Raw genomic sequence first — 26,133 nt, 5'->3', positions numbered from 1 at the left:
TGAGGTTATTGCCAAGCTATTGACCGAGGCTGAAGTCCCCTGAAGGCTTAACTGCGGCTGGAGGATCCACTCCCAAGTTGATTCGTGGGGCCGTTGGCAGGAGGCTTTGATGCCTCCATAGGTGGGCCTCTCCATAAGGCTGTTTCCTAGTGTCGTGCTTGCTGTCTTCCTCCAGAGTGAGAGAGCAACTGAGTCAGAAGCTGCAGTGTCTTTTAAGACCTAATCTCAGACATGGCCCACCACCACCGCCACTGTATTCTATCATCACTCAGCCCAGCCTTGGTCCTACATGACAAGGAACTACATAGGGTGTGAACACTAGAGGGCGGGAGACACTGGGAGGTCACCTTAGAGGCTGGCTCCCACCTGGTATTTTTCTTTCAGTGAGGAAAAAAAAAAATGAGGGAAGGTTTTCTTTGTATCTGCTGGCAGATACCTAAACCTACCTAAACCAATCACTCGCAAGGCGGGTGGGACCAGCAATTGCAATCCTGATGCACCCCTGGGCTTAGGAGCCACCTCTGCTGAAGAACAGAGTGGGATCCAAGAGGAAGACTGCCGCCTACACAAAATCAGGGCTCTGGAATGAGGAAGGGGCAATGGGAATGGATGTTGAGAGGGCTCCTGTGTCTCTGATGCTCACTGCTAGACTGTCAACTGCAAGAGAACAGAGACCCATGTCTTTTCTCCCTCCTTGCATCCCTGGCATAGAGCTCATTGCCTAGTATAGAGTAGATGTAACCATTTTTGTTAAGTGAATGAATGAAAGACAAAATGGAAGACTGCCAGAAGACGTCTGGGACTGGTTACCAGGTAGGGCTGGATATCCGCAGGCCACCGGGTCCTCAAGTTCTTCTTAGAATTCAGGAGGATGCCTGCTCCCCACCCAACTGCCAGCCCTAAGGACAGATGGGACTGGCAGAATTATTCTCACTTTATTTCTGGAGAAATTTGATCAGATGCAGTAACACTGATTCCAGGCGAGGGCAGGGGGCACAGGTACCCCTAAAGCAACCAACATCCTGTGGCCCAAGGTGCCCCCCATCCCCAGACCTGGGTTCCCCCTCAGTTACAGTTAAATAGAGGGAGGAAGCTCTCCCCAGGGAGTCTTGGGAGGGTCTGCCTCCTGCACCCACCCCCTCCACGCCGAGGGGTCTGAGCACAAGCTATTTACAGTATTCACATCCACTGTACCCCACCAAACCAAGGCAAATACTACAGGTGGCTCTTCCCCATGGGAGGAAGCCAGAGAGGCTGTGAGTGTATGTGTGTGTATGGGGGGTGTCCGCGCGTGTGAGCACACGAATGCACTGAGGGGCAGGGTCTGGCTCCAGCCAAAGAGACATCAGTCTATAAGGTGCAGATTAAAAATAACAGACAGGACCCAACCCGCAGGGGCCCAGGCCACTTCCGGCTTTGTTCTGTCTTCTTCTCTTCCAGACACCCTGGTAGATGATGCAGAGGAGCCCTCATAGCTGTGCCTGGATCGGAGGCAGCCCCTTAAAGGACTTCTGGGGGAAAAAGCAGGAGGGAGAACAGTCAGGGCAAACCAGGCTCCAAGCCCAGAACCAGGTGGGGGCGGTGGGGTGGGGGTGACTTCTCGGTAGAGCTTGAGAGAGCCTCTGATGCAGCTGGGAGAAGAAAGGGCTGGGTGGAGGAGGAGCTAGAGATGCAGGCTGGGAGAAAGGGATCCCCACCTGTGACCTGCGGGGGCTGCACCACAGCTTTCTTGAGGAAGGCTTCTGCCTCTGCGAAGGGCAGGAGAGCCTCTGGCGTCCGGCCCAGACTCTTGTCCCCAGAGGGTCCCTTAGGGGAGAAGCCGTTCTCCTGGTGCGCTGGCAGAGGCTGCAGCCCATTCACCAGGGACCCCGACGACTCCTTGTTTGGCAGGCTGTGGATGCAGAGGCCAACGCTCAGGCCGCTCCCATCTCGGGACAGCCCAGGCGCCTACAGTCTCCAGCCTGACCCTGCCTCCCTGCTCCTGGACCCTCCTTTGGGAGCTGGTACCTCCACTGAGGCTCCTGCGGGGGCAGCTCCTCCTTCTGCAGCCCGGCAGGTCGAGCCGCCACAGCTTTCGCAGGGTCTATCCCTGGGAAGGAATGGCCATCAGTTAGGGGTCGGGGAGAGGATTGAAGGCTGGGGCTGGGGCTGGAGAGGAGGGGAACAGGCCTTTACCTGGGCTCGAATTGTTGGCCGTCGCCTCCTTTCTGTCCTGCTTCTGCTTTGAAGAGGAAAAGCAGTCAGGCTCCAGGGGATCTCTGGCCCCACCCGACTGCGCCGCTGAATTCTTCTCTCCCCTCCGCCCAGATCCTGGACAGCCTTGCTCCTCCACCCTGGATCCCTTCCTTCCTCACCGGACCTCCACTCCCAACACCGCTCTTGGGGGCATCCTGACCTTGGTTTCAGCAGCTTCTGACTTCCGAGTCCTCTTCATGATCTCCTCCAGGCGCTGTTGGGAAAGAAGCCCCATTCCCGGTTAGGCCCAAGCCGGGCCCTAATCCTCGACCTCCCACCAGCTAGCCCTGGTCCTGGAGTCTCGGGGGCCCTTCTAGCTCACACCAGTTCTTTCCAGGGCAGGAAGCAGATCTCGCCCCTGCTCCCTCTCGACCTAACCCTCTGCAACCCAAGGCAGCGCCCCCTCCCAGCCCCACTAGCCCCTCTAAAGAAATGCGGACCGAGCTGGGAGCTGGTCCCGCTCACGACTCGGCCTGCCGCTCGCAATACCTTTCTGCGCTCTTGCCGCTCCTGCTCCTCCCGCTGGAAGTGCTTTTCCCGCTCCAGACGCTGCCGCTCCGCTTCTTCTCGGGACCGAGCTTCGGCCTCCTCTTTCTGCCAAAGACCCCCCACCCCCGGGAGCTTTAGGCGGCCGGCCTCCGGCGGTCCCTTCCAGCCGGCCCCCGACCCGCCACCAGGAGGCGCCCGCGCCCTGGCCCGCGGGGGCACCTGCTTCTGCAGCCGCTCCTGCTCCTCCTGCTCGGCCTGCGCCTTCTCCCGAGCCTCCTGCTCCTCCCGTCTTCTGGCCTCCGCCTCCCGCTCCGCCCGGGCCTCGGCCTCCCGAGCCAGCTGCTCCTCTCGCATTCGCCTGGGGGACACAGGAGACTCAGGTTCACGCCCGGCTTCTTCTCCAGCCCCCGTAAAGGCCTCCTCGGTCCCCGAGGGCGTGCTCACTTGTCCCTTTCGGCCTGCAGCCTCCGCTCCTGTTCCTCGCGCTCCCGCTGCTCCCGGGCCTGGCGCCGCTTCTCAGCCAGGAGCCGAGTGGCCTCTTCTCGGTCTGTGGTACCAGCCATGGGTTTGCTAGGAGTCACCGGGGGAGCAGGGGCTGGGGGTGAGGTCAGGACAGCTGTCTCTGGAGCGGGATCCGGGACCAGGGGTCAGCATGCACCAACCAGCACAAGCCCCTCCATCACCTCCCCTCCCCCCACCCCCATACCCCTGTGCTTGCTGGACCTCAGAGCGACCCCGGTGGCCCACCCACCCAGCTTCTGCCAGCAACTCAGAGCACTGAGGTCCTGGTCTCTGGCAGGCGCCTCCTCTTCCCAACATCCACTCCCCCAGGCGTCTCTGGCAGCCCACACCTCTGACCACCTCCCACTCACAGGCAAAGCTGGCTTCTCTGCCCTGCCCACCTTTTGGCCTCTTCTCTCCCTGCCCACCTGCAGGGATCTCTGTGGGCTGCTCTTTCTGGGGCTGGGCTGGGGTGGGTGAGGGCACAGGCGAGGGAGCCGGTGAGGCTGGGGCTGCAGGCTCCCTCTCGTCACTGGCCTTGCCCTTGCTCTGGGTCTTGTCCTCAGGCCCCACCACAATGGGGCTCTCCTTTGCGTCGTCCTTCCTCCGGACTCGCCCCTTGGGTGATGCAGTGGTGCCTCGGGGGGATGGTGGTTTTGGGGGCAGAGCATGACCTGGCCCTGGGCTGGGGCAGGGGGAGGCAGGCCTGTGCCAGGTTGTGGAGGGAGAGGATGGCCGGGCCTTGGATTTGGGACTGAGAGGAAAAAGAAGAGTTAGAGCTCGAGGGCACAGAGTGTCCACACACACACACACACACACTTTGAGCATGTCACTTCCCTAGGGAAGTGTCCTCCCAGGTTTTGGTCAGCACCCCCACCTTATATGCTCTCACACAAACATAATTTAGTGTAGGTATCCCAGTTTGTAATTACATGTTCATTTGTGATTCTTTGACTCCTGTTTGTTTCCCCAAGAGCCAATAAGATTACTAAGAGCAAGAACGAGGCCTGGTTTGGCTCAGGGACGTGTGCTGGGCACCCAGAACATGTACCTGGCAAGACCATTCATTCGTCCAGCACATATTTCTTGAGTGCTTACCAGGCACTGGTTCTAGGTGCAAGAGTTACTTCAGTGATTAAAACACTCCAAAAATTTAAAAAATTCTGCTCTCAAGGAGCTTTCTCTCGAAAGGTGGGTTGTTGTTTAGTCGCTAAGTCGTTTTGGACTCTTGCGACCCCATGGACTGTAGCCCAGCAGGGCTACAGACTGTTTCTCTGCTGCTGCTGCTGCTGCTGCTAAGTCACTTCAGTCGTGTCCGACTCTGTGTGACCCCACAGATGGCAGCCCACCAGGCTCCCCAGTCCCTGGGATTCTCCAGGCAAGAACACTGGAGTGGGTTGCCATTTCCTTCTCCAATGCATGAAAGTGAAAGTGAAGTCGCTCAGTCATGTCCGACTAGAGCAACACATATTTATGAATGAATGGTTGGCAAATATGCACGACACATATTTATGAATGAATGGTTGGCTATCTGGCCTGGCCTTAGCAGGCCCTGCCCTATTGTTGGGCCCACCTGTGCTCCGCGTTGCCAGCGGAGAGGCGCGGGCGCAGAGAAGCAGGCAGCGACTGGCGCTTCTTGAGGCTGCGCTCCCGGGCCAGGGCACTCTTCTCCTTCTCGTTTTCCCGCTCCTTGTCCTTCTTCTCCTTTTTCTGCACCTGGGGAGGAGGGTTAAGGAGAGCAGGGAGAGGAGAAGCAGAGGTCAGAGGCGCCGGAGCTCCCCAGCACAAGAGCCGGGTCCCCACCTGCGCCGCCAGCCACTCACCGGCGAGGCCTCAGGCCGGAGGCGGGCCGGGGCGGGACTGCCCCCGGCGCTGGCCTTGCGGCGATCCCCGCGCTCCGCGGCGGGGGCGCAGCGGTGCCCGCTTCGGGGGGCGCTGCACGGCGTCAGCGGGCTGGCGGAGGCTGAGCGCGGGCACAGGGGCACGGCTGCGGAGGGATGACTGCGGTCGGGGCGCGGTCCACTGGCGTGGCTGGCCCCTGCCCCGCCCCTCGAGGGGGCTCTCCCAGGGGCGCGGCCCCTACCCTGGTCCCGGCCGTTTCGGGGCAGTGTGACTGCACTGCGACTCCGTGCCAGGAAGGAGAGGGTGGGCGTCATCAGACGGTCCACGATGCTGCTCTCCCACGGACTTAGCTGCAGGCTGCGATCTAGGGGGAGAATGCCGGTAGAAGAAGGTTACTGTGGGGCTAGAGTGGGCAAGCAGAGGCATCTGGAGACGGCCAGGTATCATCCCCACGCAGAGCCCAAGGAGTCTCAGACTCCCCCTATTCATGGGGGTTACACTTGTCCGCCCTGGGGTCTGACCCCCACTGCAGACATAGGCAACAAGACACTTCCCATGGCAACCTCCTGTAGGGCTAGAGAGGTCCCTCCTACCTCTCTCCCCAGGTGAAAGGGCACTGAACTATGATTATAGAGAGGATACAGCCAAGGTTGGTGGGGTACCCAGTTGCCAACTTCTATGTCTCATTGTAGGGCTCTGCTCCTCCTGCCCTCAGAGTGCTGGCCTAGGGAGGCATCGCCCACAATCCCCCCTTCCACCCCCCACGGGATTTGGGACAGTGACGGCCCTTGTGCTCCTCTGACTGAGAAGAGGCCCAGCTTTTGTGTATCCCATGCCAGGGACAGGCTGCTAGGGGGCCTGGCTGCCCCAGGCCACCCTGCTCTGTCCCCTCAGCTGCTGGGTTATTTTTAAGCTTCAGTCAGGTGGGGCTGGTAATAGCAGCTGATTTCGTTGCTGGGCAACAGAGCAACCAAATAAAAGCTGGAGAAACTTATAAATAACTCCTACCATGGCCCGTTCACATGTGACATCAGGGCATGGTGGGAACGCAGGGGCTGTGCTACCCTGGTTGGCCACAAGTTTGGATCCAGCCAAGGCCATGGCTGGGGCTCTGAAGGCAGAGAGGGCAGGGTTGCGTGGGCCCTCCAGGGTGGAGGCAGAATAAGAGGGCTCCTGCACACACAGCACCCAGGCTCGTCGGGTACTCCCGGGCAAGGCCACCTGCCTGAGGCTGGCCTAGGCCAGCTGGCTGTGGTTGGAGATGAGGCTGCCGGCCCATTCCCACCCTCCACCCCCACTCTCATCCCCACCTGCTCGCGAGGCTCTAGCCAGGCTCTGCCTGCTGGGTCACTGCCCTCTGTTCTCCTTCCCTGTGGGGCGCACCTCTGTTCTCAGGACCCAGATCCAAATGCCGGCTCCCCCAAGGGGTGCACAACCCTAAGCGGGGTCGAGTGGGGATGGAGACCTGGGGTGTGTGAGGGCTCCTGGGACCTGAGGTTTTTGCTGAGCTCTGGAAGAGGCTACAAGGAGGGGACTACAAGGAGCTCTGGAGGAAGGAGGGCTGGGCCTTCTCTTACTTCTACTGGGGGAGTTCCAGAGCGTGGCAGAGGACTTTGAGAGCCGCTTGTTGATTATAGAGTCCACGTGTTTGGGCAGGTTTACTGCCGACACGGAGCACCTGCTCCCACCTGGAGGGGAAAAGACACGGCATTAGGGCCGGGCCGGACGGGAGCCAGGGGGGGCACTGAGGCCTTCCATGCAGGATGCTCCGCGGGCAGGGTGGGAGAGGGAGGAGTGGGCAGGCTAGGAAGCGGGGGAGGAGGCAGACTTGGCTCTGGAGGGGATGGGGGGGTGGGTAGGTGACCAGACAACCTGGATTGGGGGAGCCGACGGAAAAGGAACAGAGGAAGGAGATGGAATAAAACTGGAAACACTACAGCCTTCCTGGCCAGGAAGTCATTCCCTAGAGCTGGGCCCTGCAAGCCCTCCCCCGCAACCACCCAGCACTGGCACTCGCCGACACTGCCCAGCCAAGGCACTCTGGCTACAGCACCCATGGTCCTGCAGCAAATGCAGACGCTCCTAAACAGAAGAACCCACGGTCAAAGGCGCTCACACAGATTTGCATATTCATAGGGACACACAAAGACAAAGAGATGCACGCACGGGCATATAGAGTGACAGGCACTCCGCATGCACACGGTAGTGCAGACATGCACAGACAGAACAAACACAGCCACAGAGACAGGCTCAGACCCAGATGTAGACAGGCACAGAAACGTCAAAGCAACCTAATCGTATTTGTAACATTTGCTGGGTGCTTACCATGTACCAGGCACTGTGCTGGGCACCACACACATGTTACCACCCTTGATCCTCCCAAACATCTACCTACAACCTCGGAGGCAAGTAGTACTGTTATTCCCATTTTACAGATAAAGAAAGTGAGAGAGCAGGAAGTCAGAGGTCACACCGCAAGGGCTAGAGCTGGGAATCCAGACCCAATTCTGACTGACTTGGGAATCCACAGTGAAGTACACAAGGCCACTCACACATCAAGATGAACACATACTAAGACATGCAATGCACAGATCCATGAGCATATACACCAAAAGACGCACGATGAGAAATACCGAATCTCGCCATTACATAAAGACACCCAAACACAGCAGCACATACATGCCAGCAAAATGTCAGACCAAAAGGCAATGATGGCCCTACGTGAAGAAAACTCAGAGACAAAAAGCTACCTTCCACGACAGGTAGGTCAGCGTGATAGTTTTCTTTAAATATCCAGTGTCTGCAGGGTATTAAAGTGCTCTTTTCTGTATCAATCAACTAATAGTAATTGACAGGAGCAAAGAAGGCTAATCTAAAAAGAGCAAACCGAATGAAGAGCACCCACCTCTGACTTGATAGTGGAAGTCCTGGGACAGGACTTGGTTCTACAGACTTGGGTTTACAGATCATTCCAGAAGACACAAGGCACACGAAGTGAGGCATACCTGCTGCGGGGAGCTGCCAGCTCCGTGCACCGAAGCTGCTCCCTTCCCCCACTTCTCAGGCCGCAGCCTCCCCCTCCCACCCTGCAGCCCCTCCGGCCCACTCACTGGTCTTACGTCCTGGGGAGCTGTGGTGCAGGGCCCCTGCCCAGGACCAGCGCTGCTGCCGGATTTCAGCCCACGTCTTCTTCACTGACCGCTGGATGGCTGCCTCATAGCGCTCCTGGTGGGGCGGGGACCGGGATGGGGGGAGAGGTTTGGGCTCAGAAGCTTTCCTCCTACCTGGGAGAAAGGCTCTCCCAGGACAAGGCCTCCCCCACCCCTAGAAGGTTTCCCTGACTCATGGCGGGTAACCAAGGCTACTGAGCCCTCGCTGTGACTAAAGACAGTTTGCAACAGATCCCTTTCAACTTGTTCTTGGGGAGCTTTTCATTGTTCTTGACTCATTTCCTGAGCCTATGAGCTGTTTCTTTGAGGACCGGGTGGGACTCTCCCTGCCTGGGTCTCCCAGGGGGACCACTGGCTCTGAGGGTTCTGACCCTGGAGTTGGGTTTGCATTCTGCCTGAGGACTGGACCAGAGCCAGGCCACCTTTTCCTTCATTTCTTCAATAGTGCTCAAGCCAGGGCTCTCCTCACTAGGAGTTCACCTGGCACACTCACACAGACACGTCTCTGCACACCTACACACACCCATCCGGGGCATGCACACATACATGTGATGACAGCACACGGCCACAGGCGCCTATCCTGGCACATACAGAATCAAACACGCCTGCACAGACGCTGAGATGTGGGGCCCACAGGACCCGACTGCACATGTGAACACAGGGGTGTGTGTTCACACTGAGCCCGCAGGCAGATGTGTGCACACAGAGGCAAGCGTGCCCGGCCAGAACCCAGCACAAACGCACCTTGTTTTTCTCCAGCTTCTGCCGCTGTCGCTCCTCCAGGGCTGCCCGGCGCTGCTCAGCTTTGAGCCGCTGCTCCTCCAGCCGCCGCCGGCGCTCCTGGAGCTGCTTCTCCCGCAGTGCCTTGGCCTTCTCCTCCTTCTCCAGCCACACCGCCTTCTTGGCCGCTGCAGGGGGTGGGGGAAGGAGCCCCAGACGTGTGAACATCTGGTAGTGCCTGGGCCCCCAAGTGTCTGCTCCGAGTGGCCTTGCCTGTTCCTCCAGCCCAGGGTGGGTCTTCCCCACTGCCTGCCTACTGGGGAGATGCCTGTGCTCTGAGACTCCCCCCCTCAAGTTGAAGGGCATGCTGAAGGTGGGCTGGGGCCTCAGAATGAGGCCTGTTTCTCTGCCACCAGCATCGTGGTCTCTGGGCACCCGAGGAGAAGTGAGCTCTTTAGGGCCAGGTCCCTGTCTAACTTCAGGGCCTGCTGACATATTATGATTAAGAGCATGGGGTGAGATGAGGCTTCTGGGTCTGAGTCTCAGCTACTCCACCTAGCTGTGTGGTTTAGGCAAAGGATTGCATCTTTCCAAGCCTCTGTCTCCCCATCCTCAAAATGGGTACAGGGTTAAGTGAGATAAGCGAACCGCTCTTAGCACAGTGTACACAACAGAGGTTCCCAAAGGGTTAGTGCTACTAACAGGATGTCCATGGGGGTGAGGCTGAAGGGGCGCTGTCACGCACTTACCCAGGTACTTGGCCCGCTCTTCCCGCCGTTCCTTTGCCAGCTTGTGTCTCTCTCCTGCCTTCTTTACGTCTTAACAAAAGGAATAAGGGGAGACCTAGCTCAAGAGGTTCCTCTCAAAAGGGAGTCAGCCCCAGGGCTCTGCCCCCAGGCCGCATACCCACACCTTTTCCATCTCCTCCGGAGCCAGGAGACTCCTCTGGGGGCTTCACTCAGGGCTGGGACTGGGCCCTGGACAAGGGACATCACACATACCTTGCTTGGTGGGAGGGCTGTCGGAGGCGGGTGCTGCTGGCGGGGATGGCTGGCTGCTCCTTCGAGGAGGCCTGGCATCCTGTGAGCCGGTGGCTGGTGGGGTGGGTCCCCTGGTCTTCACTTCAGAGGAAGGGGACTCTTCTTGCTGGAGGGCTGGCCTAGGCCCTACTAGCTCCGGGGGGCTCTCTGGTTCCAGCGGAAGCTGCTTGGGGCTAGTGGTGTTCTTCATGGCGGGAGGCGTGTCTGGGGGAGTGTCGGGCACCAGGGTTGACATCGGTGGTGGTGGCGGCGGTGGAGAGGGGTCACCTTCTGGGGAGGGTCTTGGCTCTGGAGGGGTCCTGGCTGCCATAGCTGGAAGTAAAACACAAGAGAGGAGAGAAAGTGAGACAGAACCTCTGTTACCATCAGTTCAACATGTAGCTCCTTCCCTTGTCCAGTTGATATTCATTTATTCGTACGTGTTTATCAAGTTCCTTCTATATGCCAGGCCCTGTTCCAGACACTAATGATGTAATGGTGAGAAAATGGCCACAGTCCCTGCCTCTGTGGAGCCCACACTCTGGCAGGGCAGACAGACAGACAGTGAGGCAATTACAGTATAGAGTAAGTACTATGTCTGGAGTAACAAAGCAGATGGCTAACCTATACTGAGGGGGCTTCCTGCAGAAGTAGGAGCCAAGCTGAGGTCTAGGATGAGCTGGAGTGAGCAAACCAAGCCAGAGAGGGTTCTGGCAAAGAGAAGAGCGTTTGCAAAGGGGCAGAGGGAGCAGGGTGTATCGGTAAAACTGAGACCTTGGGGGTAATTAGTGGACCAAAGGGTGAAGGTTGGTTTCCACGTCACCTTTCTGCTTTTCCTGGGCTCACAGGACCCATCCCAATGCCCAGTGCTCAGTAGGTGCCTGGGACTGCCAGAAGGAAAGACATAAGCTTGGGCACAGTGGGATGCCCAGGTGGGATCCCCAACAGGGTAGGCAGCTGGCTGCATCCATTTTGTCATTTGTTTTCTTTCCCAACCACCTGCAGATTTCTTCTTGTTAGACATTAATATTTCAGGGTCCCCGTAAGAGACACCAAAGTGCTAAGTGAGGAAGCCACATGATTTGATGTACACATGTCCACGCACACACGTGTGAGCAACTGAAAGACAGGCTTAGGGGTCACCCAGCCAAGAGCCCGATTCTGACTTCACCACTCCAAGATAGGAAGAGAGAACCTTGGTAACCTAGGGCAAGCCACTCAACCTCTCTTAAGCCTCAGTTTTCACAGCTGTAAAATGGGGACTATAAAAGCCCAAGCTAGTAGGGATGTCAGTGAAGTGCCTGGAACAATTCACGTGCCAGGACACCACACTTCCCTCTCTCTTCCTGTTTGTCTTATGAAGCTGCCAAAAAGCAGCTTCTGCACATTGAGCCCTGGTGCCATCGACTGCTGCCGTCTAAGGAGCTTGAGGGGACAGATGGGGAACACACCCGCTGCCTGGGCTTAGGGATCAGGGCCACAGCCCATGGAATGGTCAATCGAAAGAAGCATTTTTCACTCTCACCAGGTGCCTCCATCATGCAGGGCCTTCTGCCCTAGGAACGTTGGTCCTCTCAGGAGGTGATAAATTCCCTTCCCTGTGGGTGACAATGTGTGAACAGGGAGAGGACACTTCGAAGGAGCTGACTTTGGAACTCTGGGGACCCTTTTCAGGGAGATGGGTGTCCAGTGGGCTCTGACGAAGGCAGACTATTTAGCTATCTGGCCTCCCCACTGACTGTGTGACCTTGGACTAGTTACAGGCCCTCTTTGTGCCATAGTTCCTCTTCTGTAAAATGCAGACAGTAGGCCTGTGATGAGCATTAGTAACAACAATAACCACTAACATTATATATTTCTTGAGAGCTTCCTATGGAGAGAGTATTTTACACGCACTAGTTTGAATCCTTAAGACAATACTTCTAAAGGAGGCACTGTAAATATTTCTTTGAGACAGAGGCGGAGAGTGAAGTGAAAAGAAATTAAGTGAAGTCTGAGGCCACTCAGCTGGGAAGTGAAGGAGTTGGGACCTGAACCCGGCGTTGGTCCCTGGTGCCCTTGCTCTAACCCCCACACCCTCCGGCCTCTGCATAAGGCGGTGTGAGGCAACACGCATTACACAATGATACCGTCTGAGGCTCACACTATTTCCCCCTCACTCCTGCCCTTCTAGATTCCTGGGTTCCAGGCAAGAGTCCCAGCCAAGGCCCTGTCTCCCCAGTTGTCCCTCCCACTCGGCCAGCCCCTCCCCACATCAGCTCCAAAAGAACGCCTGGTCACTGCTAGTCTACTTCCGGGCCACCTAACCCCTCCCCAGTCCCGGTGGGCAAGAAAGCTAGTGGCCGCCTTTTAGTGACTGCTTCCTACACGCCGAGAGCTGAGCCGGGCCCTTTGTAGCCCCATCCTGCATCTCCATATGAACTCTGAGAGAGAGGCTTACCCTCGTTGCACAGAAGAGACCATCAGAACTTACCCCACTAAATGATTCATTCAGAGCCATAGAACTAGTACGTGGCAGAGGCAGGATTCGAAGGACCATCTGGGGCCAAAGGGCCTACGTACGTAAGCACGAAGCTCGAAGGCTGAGGGTGAGGCCTGTTTATTGCCATTCTCCTGGCACCTGTGCATGCTACAGGTGTTGCAAGGAAAACTGGTAGGCAGGTGTTTGTCTGCACCGAGGCCGATCACACCCACCAGGCAAGACAGTGAGTCTCTCCAGCTAGCTTCTGACCAGACCTGCCACCTGAAGGGGAGTCTGGGAGGAAGTGCAGGGATGAGGCCTGGAAGGGCCTGCATCTGGTGCTCAGGTGCGGCAGGGCACAAGGTGCCGGCTTCAGTAAGGCAGATCTGAGCTCCGGCTTTCTCAAGGTGGGGCCTATGGCGGTGGGGCCTATGGCGGTGGGGCCTATGGCGGTGGGGCCTATGGTGAGTAGGCACATCACCTCCGGTGCCTGGCAGGGGCTCAGCAAACAGCATCCCCGGAAGAACTGGCCTACTTCTCCCCATCTCTGCCATAAGAGCCCCCTGGGGCAGGCCTTCACCCCCACTGCTCCATGCCACTGCTCTTCTCAAGGTCGCCAGTGGCATCCACATTGCTGAGTCAGCAGCTACTTCCTGGGCCTCACCCCACTGACCTCTCAGCTGCATCTGACACGAGTGAGGCCTGGGTGCTCTTCCTTCAGTTACTGAAGACAACACACTCGCCCGGTTTTCCTTCCACTGGCTGGCTGTGACTTCTCGGGCTTCTTTGCCAGTCCCTCGTAAACTCCCTAGCCTCTTAGCACCAGAGCGCCTCAGGGCCCAGTGAAGACCTCGTCTCCCGTCAGCCTACACATACTCCCTTGATGACCGCATCCAGACTCACGGCTTTAAATACCACCGCTCTGCTGATGACAACCAAATTTGTATCTCCAGCCCAGACCTCGCCCTTGAGTACTGGTTTCGCTCATGCAGCTCCCTACCTGATACCCCTGGGTGTCTTCCTGAGGCCCCAAATTTAACATCCCAAACTCAGCTCCGGACCTTTCCTTGCCAGACCCTGCTCCTCCAGCTTTCCCTATCTCAGTCAATGGCAACCCAGTCCTTCCAGTTTCTCAGGCCCCAAATCTTCAGAGTCATTTTCGGATCTTTTCTAGTCTCACACCTCACATCTAAGGCCTCAGTAAATCCTTTTGGCTCCACATGCCCAGTACATTCTGAATCCAGTCACTTCTAGCTCCATTCTGTCATCTTGGTCCATCTCCATCTCTATCATCTCCTATCATCTCTCATGAAAGACTCCCCGCTGCCATCCTTTGTTCCCCTTGGGTCTTTTCTCACCAAAGCAGCAGAATGATTCTGTTTAAGAATCAGTCTGGGGAGGGGGGTTTGGGATGGGGTGGCGGGGGACACATGTATACCCGTGGCTGATTCATGTCAGTGTATGGCTAAAACCACCACAATATTGTAATTAGCCTCCAATTAAAATAAATAAAATTTTTAAAAAAGAGTCAGATTGAGAGTTCCCTGGTGGCCTAGCAGTTGGAATTCCAGGCTTTGACTGCTATGGCCGGGGTTCATTTCCTGGTTGGAGACCTGACAAGCTCTCCAAAGATGCCCCACACTTCAAGGGAGGAAAACCAAAGGCAACGGATGGCCTTCAGGGCCCTTCAGGACCCTTGCTCTGCGGCCCATTGCCTCTGGGTCTTCTCTCCTCCCCGTCTCCCCCTGCCCCGTCTCTTCCGGGACACTGTTCCTTATTTGTGCCAGGCACGCTCCTGCCTCTGGGCTCTACGCTCACTGTTTCCTCTGCCAGAATTCTCTGCCCCCGGATCCTGCATGTCTTACTTCCTCACCTCCTTCAGGTCTTTACCTGAGTGTCACTTCTCAGCCAAGCCTTCCCTGGCCCCCTCTAAAACTACAAACTGTAGGTGAAGTTTCCCTCCCCTTTCCAACTGAATTCTTTAAACCCCCCCCCCCCCACCACCACATGCAACTCCCTACCTGACACCCCGGATGTCTTACTGATGCCTCAAATTTAACATCCCAAACTGAACTCCTGATCTTTCTCTCCAAAACCCTGCTCCTCCTCCAGTTTTCCCTATCTCAGTCAACTGCAACCCAGCCATTCCAGTTTCCAGATACATATATATCATCTATTTTTAAATTTTATTATATATATATTTTTTATTTGGCTGCATCAGGTCTTAGTTGCGGCATGTAGGATCTTGTTCTCCAACCAGGGATCAAACCCTGGCCCCCTGCATTGGGAGCGCAGCCTCAGCTACTGGACCACCAGAAGTCCTCCAACTATTATTGTTTTTCGTTCCAACTCTGTTATTCTCGGTAAGCATTAGCACCACTTTAACACTGTCTCCCACCTCCAGAAGGTAATCTCCATAAGGGCGCACATTTTCACCTATACTTTGTTTAGCTGTTCTGTCTCTAACAGCAACAGAGCTTGGCACAGAGGTGGCTCCCCAGCTATTTGTTGAATGAATATATCAATGAACCCCTCCCTGGCAGATACCATCAGCACCTCTCTTCCCTGGATGACTGCAAACTTCCGTCATCATCCTACCCGCACCCATTCCAGCTCTGCTCTTTACTGAGCAGCCAAAGTAATTGTTTTCAAATGCAAATCTGGTCATGGTTCTCTTCCCCACTTGAAGCTCTCCAGTAACTTCTCATCGTTCTGAAGAGAAGCCAAGATTCTTAAGCCCAGGATGCAAGTCCAACAGTCTGAAGTCCCTGCCTCCCTCTCCCACACCTCTTGAGGCCCCCTCTCTGCTCCCTACTTGCTGTCTATACTCCAGCCACACTGACCTTTTAGTTCTGGTGGCCTTGAACACTCCCTCTGCCCCAGGGCCTTTGCACAAGCTCTTCCCTCTCTCTCTTTTCTTACTTAACTCTCATTCATCCTTCAGATCTTTGCTGAGGCATCATTTCCTTGGGGAAGCTTTCCTGGGCCTCTCTGAACAGGATAAATTCCTTCACTATATGCAGTCATGACTTCATGCCTCTCGTTTGGAGCACTGTGACTTACAATTTTAAACTTCCTTGTTTGGTTTTCTCGTTATTGTCCTCCCCCTAAGGGCTGGGTTGCATCTGCTCTGCTTGCCACTGTAGCTTGCCACAGCAGCTACCACAGTGCCCAGTACGTGGAGACAGTCACGAAATGCTGCTATATAAGAATAAATCGCTGTACTAGGAAGCCACCCTCACCTAAGCACACGCACAGAGGAGGAGATTTTCACCTAATAGTGAGCAGATCCGTGTGGCCATATATTGGAAAAGGACAAACACTTGAAGGCAGGCAAAACAATTCCATCTCAATTTGGGTAGCTTCCTGGACTAAGGTACTCAGGGAGAAGTTAATAAAAGTAATAATGAATGTGGATTCCAGCAATTCAACAGGAAAAACCTCTCAGGAGGCAAATAGCACATTTGGAACTCTTCTTCTGACCTGGCGGACTACTGACCCTGAATACAAATACTTTTCTGAGAATTATGCCAACCCTGATGAAATGTCATCAGGACTGTGTTATTTGGAACAAATTATGTTAAGCCAAATGAATTCCTTGGTTAATTATCTAGGCATGGTTAACTCAATATCTGATTATTCCCATTTTCAATCATCAAATGCAATCCTTCAGCCACCTCACTTTATTTTGGTCTGTGTCAAATTGTGAGGTTTTATTTTGCGATACTGATATTGACCAGAAGTATTTGTTAAGAACTAGATAAACAACAGATAGTTTGCATTCATTTCTTGGCACAAAGAGCGTTGGCAAGGCAAAGGTGCAGGAGCTGGTTGCAGGATCAATTAGTCTAGTTTTCTCCAAAAACCCAAGAGGGACTGCAGAGACATCAGGGCCCAGTCTCTCGGAGGGCCGGTCACATGTCTCAGGGTGCTTACTCCCTATCCCCACCATCTGGGTGCTGGCAGTCCTTGCCTCTCATCCCTCCCTCCTCCCACCCCAACAACTGCTCCTGGGCCAAAACTCCTCTCACAATACCCGTAACTCAGTCTGCCCTTTTAGTCTGCCTGCTGTCCCTGTGAGGGCTAGTGGACAGAATCCTTTTTGCAGCCTAGAGCCTTATACAGGATCTGCCCGGCAGAGAAGAAATTCTGTGACTGCTTAATGAACATATACATGGATGGATAGATGGATGGATGGAGGAATGGATGGATGGATGGATGGATGGATGAATGGGTGGATGGATGAATGAATGGGTGGATGGATGGATAAAACAGTAAAACCCCTAGCTGTTCCAACATCTAGCTTCTCTAACCGTGAATGTCTCTACCATGTAAGAGTTCTGTGTATGCCCGGCCAGCTCCTAAGTCCAGGAAGGGAAACAAAACTAATTTGCTGAAGCCCTACAGTAAACCAGGCACTCTCCCTTGTCTCCTCAAGTTCTTACTATAGCCCCCAAGGGAAAGTGCTATGGAAGGCCCGTTCCCCAGTAAGAACACTTACTCAGACAGGTTAAGTAACTGCTCACGTCAGTGTCAGAAGTAGGACTGGGCCCAAGGCTGTCTGATGACAAAACGCTTACGTCACACTGTTTCTGGTGGGTGTCACATAACCCCTCCCCAAGGCTCCTGCCTATTCCCTGAAGAAGGAAGTGACTCAGTGGGTTTCCCCCCTGAAGATGAAGGGTGCAGGTGGGGCAGGCAGGCACTGAGCTCAGAGGGCAGGAATGCAGGGAAGGCAGGCTCCTGCCCAGGCTGGCCACCAGGAGTCAAGAACTGGGGCACCTGAGCAGGGGTGGGGGTGAATGGCCCTCGTCCAGGAGGCAGAGCAAGGGTGTGCCCAGGGAAGGGGGTGCCCAGACAGCAGAGGTCAGCACCTCTAGCCAGAGCCCTTCTGGCTCCAGCAGCAGCTCCTTAGGTGGCCGCAGACAAATGAAGAGCGGGGAGGCTGACGGAGGGGCAAAGACACACACACACACAGACAGAGAGTACACATTGCAGAGAGACGGCGGGAGACACCCAGACAATGTGGACAGGGCCCACACAATGGCGAGAGACAAGACGCGTTCTTTTCTCTCTCTCTCCTGTTTCATATGGAAAACAGACCTACTGCTGGGATTCAGAAATCTATACACACATACACACACACACATACACAGGGAGTCAAGCACCTCCTTTGAGACACAAATGAAATTTCAGAGATGCATACAGCACTCAGAGACACCCTGTCACAGCAGCGTGTGTCATCCAGCTCACTTTGGCCCTGCCCCTCTAGGCACTCCTTTACCTGGGCCCAGGGAAAGCCCAGTTAACAGTAGCAACAGCTAATGCTGTGTCAGGTAAATCCCTTAACACTTCAGTCCTTTTCACCTTCACCACCATCCTATGGGGTTGATGTTATTACCCTATTTGATAAATGAGGAAATAGATTCAGAGGGATCAAGTCACACAGCTGGTGAGTAGCAAAGCTGGGTTTGGAACTTGAATCAGGCTGAGAGTCTATACCGTCACTCTGTGACCCAAAGGGGGCGGCCTCCTGGGTTTCCTCTCCTAGAGAGAGCCGGGGGCTGGGAGGATGGGGGTGGGCAGGAAGGACAAACCCTAGGAGATGTCTGACGGTGAGGCTGGGACAGAGGGCACCCTTAGGGGGCAGCACCACTCCCGGCTGGGACAGAGCTGAGCCAGCTCTGAGAGGGAGGGCACCAGCAGAGGGGCAACCTGCACCAGCACCCCTCAGACCCTGGGCCATAGGCCCTTCGCTGCAGGGCGCTGGGCAGGCCGAGGGCCTCCGTGGGTGATAAGGCTGGGATCCCGTTGGAGACTGCAGATCTGAGGAGCTCTCTGGCCCGGTTGGCGGCCATTGTTCCCAGCCTCCAATCAGGAGCACCCACTTCCTGTTATTTTAGGCGGCAGGAAATGACCCCATCCCGCAGCCCGGCCCTCCCTCAGCCCCAGCAGGGCTGCCCACGCTAGGGCCTAGGAGCTGAGGGCAGAGGCCCGGCCTTAAGCCAAGGCCTGAGGATGGCCCGCTGGCTGAACTGTCACCACTGCCTGAGTCCAGGGCCTCCTTCTGGTCTGACTTGCTCAGATTCCAACCTGGCAGGATGGATAGGGGATGCAGGGCCCTGCTGTTCTACTTCTGCCTCCCAGAGAAAAGATTACAGGGTCCCTGAGACCACAATGCCCAGAGAAGACCAGTCACTGCAAGGAAAGTGAAGTCAGACTCTATCACCAGCTGGCTTGGCCATGATTAATTCAGCATAGAGGTTTGGCATACAGGCTTCAGAGTTGGACAGACCTGGGTTCAAATCCTTCCTCTGCCAGCGCCTAGCTGTGTGACTTTAAAGCAAGTTACCACCTTCTCTGAGCCTCATCTATAAAATGAGGATATGGGACTTCCCTGGTGGTTGGGTGGTTAAGACTCGGTGCTTCCACTGCAGGGGGTCCGGGGGTACAGGTTCAGTTCCTCTTTAGGGATGTCGCATAGTGCAGCCAAAAATAAAAAAGAAAATTTGAAAAAGTAAATAAAATGGGGATAATACTAGTCCATAGCGGATAGTTTTGAGAGCCAAATGAGACAATGCACAGGACATGCTAAGCACTATGCCTGGCACACAGAAGGTCCTTGATAAATAAGAGGAGGTCAGTAGGATCACCAGGGGGTCTATTTCCTCTTGTCATTGGTAAGGAGCAGGAAATGGCAATCCACTCCAGTATTCTTACCTGGAAAATTCCATGGACAGGGACTGGCAGGCTACAGCCCTTGGGGTCACAGAGAGTGGGACACGACTGAGCAGACACGCACTACGTACCAGGTGCTCTCTGCTTCCCTTGGGGGGAAAAGCTGCAGCTGAGAGGTGATGGAGGAGACACCGAAGGCTGTGCCCCGGAGTGCCAGGCAGAGCTGCCACCGCCAACAAAGCTGCATTATCTGAGCCTGGCTTGCTGGCTGCTTCACTGGCCCCAAGGCCCAGTGGGGACCCAAGGACATGGTTCCCAGCTGCTTGTGGCCAAACTCCCAACCTTGGTCAGGCCTGAGAACTGGCCTGATGGCTCTCAAGTGCCATCACCCCAGGCTGGGCCCTTCTTTCAGCTCCTTCCCCACTCCCTGAGCTCTGCCCGCCACCAGCTGGTGCCCATCCCTGGAGAAGGGGGAGTGAACTGGCCTGGTGCCCCTTCTTCCTTATTTGCATATGCGTGACTGCACATTAGGGGCTCATTAAGGCCTCATTACTGGGCCCACCAGCCCCAGGAGGGACAGAAGCTATCAGTGGGAGCTGCCAGCCACACTGGCTGCTATATGTGGAGAGGTGCAGAGGCGACCCATCTTTTTCTCATCAGTTCAGGTCCACCTCAAACACCTCCTCTGTGAAGTCTTCCACAAGCAGATTCCACCAACCACTGCATCACCGGGAGTTCCCGGAGGGTGGTGACTGGGATTCACTTCCCTGTCCTGTCGTCTGTACAGCCAGGACTGAGCTGGCACACAGTGGGCATCAATATAGGTGCGCTGGATGGCTGCACCTACCCCCGGGTCTCTCTCCTATTTCCAAATGCCCCACTTCAAGTATGGGGCCCTCTGTTCCCGATACACCTGTTTCATGTCTGTCTAGAACTCATCTCTACCTTGTTCTCTGGCCTACATTTACCTCCTGAAGTTATAATTAATCCCATCTCCTCCTCAGGCCTCCAAAGGAATTAAAAATAATAACAACAAAAATGAATAGCATTTACTGATCATTAACTATTTACCAGGGCTTCTCCTAAATGTCTTATGTATTTCTCTAATTTAGTGATCCCAATGTCTCTATGAGATTATTTCCAGCATTATTATCATTTTACAGATGGGAAAATTTAAGACTTCGGCAACTTATATAAGTCATACAGTAGTAAGTTATGAAGGGGAGACTTAAACTGATTCCAGAGTATACTCTCAAGCAAACTAAATCCCAACTCCTGCCCCTACTTTCCCCATATTTTGTACCTCCCTGCTGGCACCACTTCCGATGAGCACAACCACAGTAATGGTAATAACACTGTATTGCGGGCATCCATGTGCCAGGTTCCTTTAGGTACATCGTCTCTAACCTCTAACGTTAACCCCACAAGGCTGATAACACTACCTCCATTTTCCAGGGGTATGAACTCTGTCTGGAGAGGGTAGGTCACTTGCTACAGGCCACACCTATCCCCTACTCCATGCTGCCTCCTGTTAATGCTCAGTGTGCAAAGGGAGCTCAGAGAGGGCAGGGAGCACGTCAGATGTATTCAGCGTCTCAGACCCATGCCTCAGACTCTCACAGGGCACATGCAGTGGGCATCACCGTTACTCCCTGAAGGCTCCTGACTCACAGGGCCCTTGTCACCTTTAACTGAAACTGGTACAGACCAGCCACCATCCTGACCCCAGTTCTCATGTAACTCCATCTAGGTTGTCCCTGTGTGTAGAAGCCTTCCCAATCCAGGACTTGGTGTGCAGGACCCAGTCAGGTGCCCCCGGCACACCCAACCATCCCACCCATGCCCTCACATTCAATCCAGATGTCCCATTCAAGTGACCTGCTTATAAACCGGCCACTCACTCCAGCCTTCATCTCTGGCCCAGTAATCACCACCACTCAGGCCCTGATGTACACACCGGTGCCAAAGACCCTCAGCTGTAGAGGGCCAGGAAGCGGATGGAATGGACACGGGCGAGGCCTCCCTGGGGGTCCCCTCTTAGGCTCAGCAGAGCCAAGACAGACCAAAGTGCCATTGTTCCGGCACAGCCTACAGAACTCCTGAACCACGCGGGTCTGCTGGCCTCCCCTCTGCATCCTCCAGCTCCCACACCCACAGGGTCCCCTCCAAACACCCATGAGGGCATGGGGTGGAGCCCACCCACAACCAAGCGGCTCCACCTTGTCCTGGGCGCTCTGCACCCACAGACACGGTTTCATCCTGGGCCCATACCCCAGGGGGTAGGGAGGTGACAGGGATTAGGCTCTAGGACTCTATGGAGGTGTGGGGTTGGGGCCACCTCCCCCCTGAGTCAGTGAAGAGAGCTTGGGTCCTCAGTAATCATGCTCCTCCCTCCCTTTCCAGGAAGAAAGAGAAAGAGAAATCCCTCCCTCCAACCCCAGGCCCAACCAGAAACCTGTCCCCACCCCCTCATCAGCTGCTCCCGGATCCGAATGGGATTTGCAGAAGTCCTGGGCACTGTGGTGGCTGGTGGAGTGAGGGGGGAGAGGGCTTTGATGGTCAGGGGCCTGAAGAGAGAAAGAGGGAGGGAGGGAGTGTGTGTGTGTAAGGGTGGGGGGGTGGGTATCAGAAGCCTCAAGCTGAGGAATGATGTGGCAGGTCCCTGGAGTGCCGGCCTCGAGCCTTCACCCCATTCTCTGCGAAACACTCAGGCCCTGAGATATATACTTCTGTCCCCTTTCTCCCCCGATCGGACTGGGTGGGCTCCAGAGTAGGCCAGGCTGCAGGGGAATCGGCCCACTCCCCAGCTCCCGCCCTCTGCCCAAACAATGCTGCCTCCCCCTCCCCCTGCCTTTATCCGGCGGGTTACTTGGCAGCCGCCGCTAGAGACCGCCCCCTCCCCTCCCTCCTCTCCCTCCCCTCCCGGCCGGCGGGCAGCAGCAACAGGCCCTTTGCGCGGCAGCTGGAGGGATGGGGTGGGGGCGAGGTCTAGGCCAGGGCCTGGGCGTGGGGAGGCGGAGGGCGCCAGGGCCTAGGCTTCGGTATGCAAGGTTTCAGGCCTGATAATCTGAACCCCCGACACACACGTTCAGGCTGGGGTTAAATGTGCCCACCAGGAATGGGAGGGGGACAGACGCCCCAGCTCAGTAGACGAGGCCTGGGGTGGATCGGGGAGGACGGTAGGGGCCGGGCAGCCGAGGTGGCACTGGGTTGGGGCGGAGGGGTCACCATCAACTCTACAATGGGGCCCCCGGGGATCCCGGCGCCCAGGACGTCCTGGCGCCCGGGGTGGGGGAAGGGCAGCTGTCAGAAGATGCGCCGGTGGCCCAGAGCCGCCGACGCCGCTGTAGCCTTTATTTTTAAACTTCCAAGTGGTCAGAGGGCGCGGCGGGGGAGGGGTCCCCGCCGCGCGGGCCGGCTTCATCCTCGCCCTTTCCGAGGCCCCCCCATCCCCTTCTCTCATCTCGCCTCCGGCATACCTGGGGCTGCGCCCGTACCCGGCTCCGAACGTGAGCCGCTCTCCATGGCTGCGACGTCACTGGGGGTGCGGGGGTGTCTTGGGGGGTCTCAGCGGCGACGGCGGCGGCGGCCAGCGGCCAGGATAGGGGTCCCGCGGCGCATCACGCCCGGCCCGGCCCGGCGGGCAACGACTCGAAGGCTAGGGGAGCTCTGGCGAAGGTCGAGGCTGGCTCGGCTGGTAGCCTGCGGGCTCGCAGTAGCCGGCCGCCCAGTGTCTGTCGGCTCCGGCCTCGATCCTTCTGCCTGCCCGGCGCCGGCCCAGTCGCGGCCACTGCCCAACCCTATTGTACGGCCCGGGCTGGGCCTGGCCTCGCGGCTGGCGCGTACCAAGTGCGACGCGGGGAGGGCCACCCCTGCAGCGCCCGGGGACCGCGCTCCTGCCCCGCCCGCCGCGCCCCCGCCCTGGGGCCCGGGGCCTGGAGCCTGGGACGCCTCTCCTGCAGTCGCGGCGGAGGGGACGCTACAGCTCTCGGAGGACGTCCGTCGAGCTGCCTCCCCCTGCGGCCGCGCGTTGGTACGCGCCGCAGCGCGAGGCGACTATGTAGGGAGCGCTCGGGTGACTCACGCGCCGCTAGGACTGGGGGGAGCAGGGGGTAGCGGGGATGGGAGCCCCCAATCCCACCCTGGACCCTGCGAGCTCCGGCTCTGGGGCCTTGGCGGCAGCTTCAGATCGGCAGTCTTTCCCAAACCCACCTCAAATAAAATCAGCCCGAGGGACGTCGGGAGCCTTGGAGGGTCAAAAGGAGACCCCTAAAAGGGCTACGCTCTCTCTCCCCTGGTGATGGCTGGGGTGGGGAGAGACCCGGCCTGGGAGCCTTGCTGCGGCCCTTCCTGCATCTTCCTACGGTTGGGGCTGTGTCTTCTCTGCTCCTCTGGGAGTAATTACAGGCCTGCACCACCGCCTTATCCAGGTCTCTAATCTGCTCCGGGTCTCTCCCGGCTCCGAACTGGGTGGTCCTGCCCCTAAACCTCCCCTAGACTCATCAGATGACCCCCCTCATCTACCCAGGAAGGATTTTCTCCCCTGTGTTCCGTCCAAGGAGGGAGTGAGTTCCTTCTGACCCCCCTCCCCCAAGTAGTTCTGCTTCCCAGCCCCGGGAAGTAGATCCCCCAATCCCCTTGTTGGTGCCAGCTGAGGTGGGCCTCAAGCCAAGTCAGGCTCAGCCTGGGCAGAGAGGGGGGAGCTTGCTGGGAAGGTGGATCGATGCTGCTGCTGCAGGGACTGACGGGGCGGAAGGAGCAGGCGCAGCTGGGCCCTGCGCACCCCATCTCTGCCCTTTGTCCTGACCTCCAGAAGGTCAGTTGTCTAGTTCTCCATCGCCCAGAGATGAGGCCCAGTGACCTGTTGTCCTCCTGCCCCCCTTTCCTGCCAGTGTCTTCTTCCTTTGAGCAACTCCAGAAAGCAGTCATTTATTTTTTATTTTGACTTTATTTATTTTGGCTGCACTGGGTCTTGGTTGCTGTGGGTGGGCTTTCTCTACTTGCGGCAAGTGGGGACTACTCTTCATGGCAGGGCATGGGCTTCTCACTGCAGTGCCTTCTCTTGATTTGGAGCTTGGGCTTTAGAGTGGGGGCTCAGGAGTTGTGGCACATGGGCTTTGTTGCCCCACGGCATGCAGAATCCTCCCAGACCAGGGACTAAACCCATGTCCCCTGCATTGGCAGGCTAACTCTACCACTGGACTAAACCAGTGAACTCCCAGAAAGCAGTCATTTAAGGGGAGAAGGTTGGAAACAAAAGGGTCTGGGTCTCAGGCAACCTGGGAGCAAACAGTCCTGGGAGGAGTAAGTAGCTGAAGGTCTGAACCCTCTTCCAGAGTCAAGGAGGGCCTTCCCCAGTCCAAAAACATTAGAAAAGGATGATGCTAGAAGACCTACAACTAGAGCTGGTGACCTTAAGCTACTGTCTTAACTTTTCTGAAACCCAGTTTGCTCACCTAAACAATTAGGAAAATAATAATACCATGAGCTATCATGGGTTTGCTGTAAAGGTTAAATAATGCAACATGGATGAAATGCTTAGCACTGAGCCTGGCACGTACAAAGTGCTTAATAAATAAGTATGATGGTGGGCATTCAGAAGTAAAAGCAGATTAGGATGAGGAGCAGAGCCCCATCTTTGTTGTCAGTCATTCTATCTGCAGGGTGAGGGGACCATGTGGATGGCAGAGTCCAGGCAGAGTCCTTTGTGAGGTCAGAGACCTCTGGGCCTGCATCTTCTAGAGCTTACCAGGCCCACACTGAGCCAGGCAGTGATTAGACCGAGAATTCATGAACAGAACCCAATATGGGAGAGCCATCTGGGTTCTGTACCCACAATCTTGAGAGTGCAGTAGGAACAAAGACATACATAAGTGGGAATTGTGAGATACCTTCAATACCTGGAGCTCAATCATAGTAGAGGGGCAAACAGTAACTGAAGATGAAGAGATAGGCCAGGGATGGCAACTACATGATGTAGATACTGGGGAGCTGTTGAAGGTTCTTCAGAAGGAGAAGGGTGAGCAATGCTTCGGAACTGGAAATCTTCCATTGTGTCTAATGATCTAGGATTGACTTTGAGGAGTGCCTGCAAGGAGTCAGCATTAGCCTACTCAGTGGTTCTCAATCAGAGGCAGTTTTCCACCCCAGGGGACATTTGGCAATGTTTAGAGGCATTTGTGGTTGTCACAACTAGGGATGCTACTGGCATCTAGTACTTAGACACCAGGATGTTGTTTAACATCTTGCAACGCACAAGAGCACCTCCTGAACAGTCATCAGGCCTGGAATGTCAATGGTACTGAGGTTGAGGAACCCTTCCCTGGACTGAGGGTGGAGGCACCTGCACTTCCTAGTTGTTAGTCAACTTGATGGTCAGTTCTCCCGGCCAGCCCCAGGAGGCTTCCTACACACTTGGTGGGTCCACAGGAAGTCCTGAGAGCACTGATGTCCTGTGATTGATGCAGTTGGAAGAGAAAGATGGAGTGGACTCCTCTCCATTATGCCCCCTAATGGATCAGGATCCTTGGTGCATCCCAGGCCCTGGCAATTGATCAGATTTAGAGTGGGTATCTCTGAGTTTGGGGCTGGGTGCAAGTGTTCCATGTTGCCCCCTAAGCATTAGACATCCCAGAGAAGGAGTAAGCAGGGCACTTGCAACATCATTGGCGACTGAGAATGCCCTGCCTTCTTCCAGTGAGGGGCCAGGGAACTCTGTGGTCTCCCAAGTTCCTCCCCTACACCCAGGGCAGTCCCCTCCCCCTTCAGGAAACAGGCTTGAATGACCTGTCAGTCTTACCGTGACGCTGGGCTGCGGCTAGGAGTCAGGTCACTGAAATATGTCCCCCTCCTGATCCCACTAGGGGGAGAGCAGGAGCAAGAGCATTTACCAACCTCCTAGGTTAGGTGCGGGAGGGTCCAAAGTGGATCATCCAAGAGATGAAGGAAATCACTGGGTGACTTGACAAAGAGATATGAATTGGGACCAAGGCCCTGGAGGCTGTCTCCACTCCTACAC

The 26,133-nt window shown here is 56.0% G+C and overlaps 1 protein-coding gene across 35 annotated transcripts; it reads right to left on the bottom strand.

Moving 5' to 3' along the window:
* Positions 1 to 916: 916 nt before the first annotated feature.
* Positions 917 to 23,467, bottom strand: MAP7D1 (MAP7 domain containing 1). 35 transcript variants are annotated; one of them, XM_069586418.1, is made up of 18 exons: positions 22,595 to 23,467; positions 9,959 to 10,309; positions 9,707 to 9,775; positions 8,982 to 9,145; positions 8,178 to 8,292; positions 6,645 to 6,755; positions 5,309 to 5,431; positions 5,049 to 5,212; positions 4,799 to 4,941; positions 3,654 to 3,979; positions 3,169 to 3,346; positions 2,944 to 3,082; positions 2,725 to 2,829; positions 2,396 to 2,449; positions 2,176 to 2,218; positions 2,008 to 2,089; positions 1,698 to 1,891; positions 917 to 1,511 (listed from the first exon to the last, which is right to left on the bottom strand). In XM_069586418.1, exons 1-18 carry the CDS (start codon positions 22,638 to 22,640, stop codon positions 1,501 to 1,503), a joined length of 2,418 nt encoding a protein of 805 aa, XP_069442519.1. In that variant the 5' UTR covers positions 22,641 to 23,467; the 3' UTR covers positions 917 to 1,500. The 35 variants fall into 35 exon arrangements, with proteins under 35 accessions (XP_069442519.1, XP_069442481.1, XP_069442489.1 ...); XM_069586380.1 differs by having other exon boundaries at positions 2,176 to 2,221; positions 3,627 to 3,979; positions 22,595 to 23,140; XM_069586388.1 differs by having other exon boundaries at positions 3,627 to 3,979; positions 22,595 to 23,140.
* Between the last annotated feature and the right edge of the window lie 2,666 nt (positions 23,468 to 26,133).

Source organism: Ovis canadensis, chromosome 1 (assembly GCF_042477335.2).
Source record: "Ovis canadensis isolate MfBH-ARS-UI-01 breed Bighorn chromosome 1, ARS-UI_OviCan_v2, whole genome shotgun sequence".
Taxonomy (NCBI): Eukaryota; Metazoa; Chordata; class Mammalia; order Artiodactyla; family Bovidae; genus Ovis; species Ovis canadensis.
Note: the sequence above shows the minus strand (reverse complement) of the source record. Positions and strands in the feature narration are given on the sequence as shown.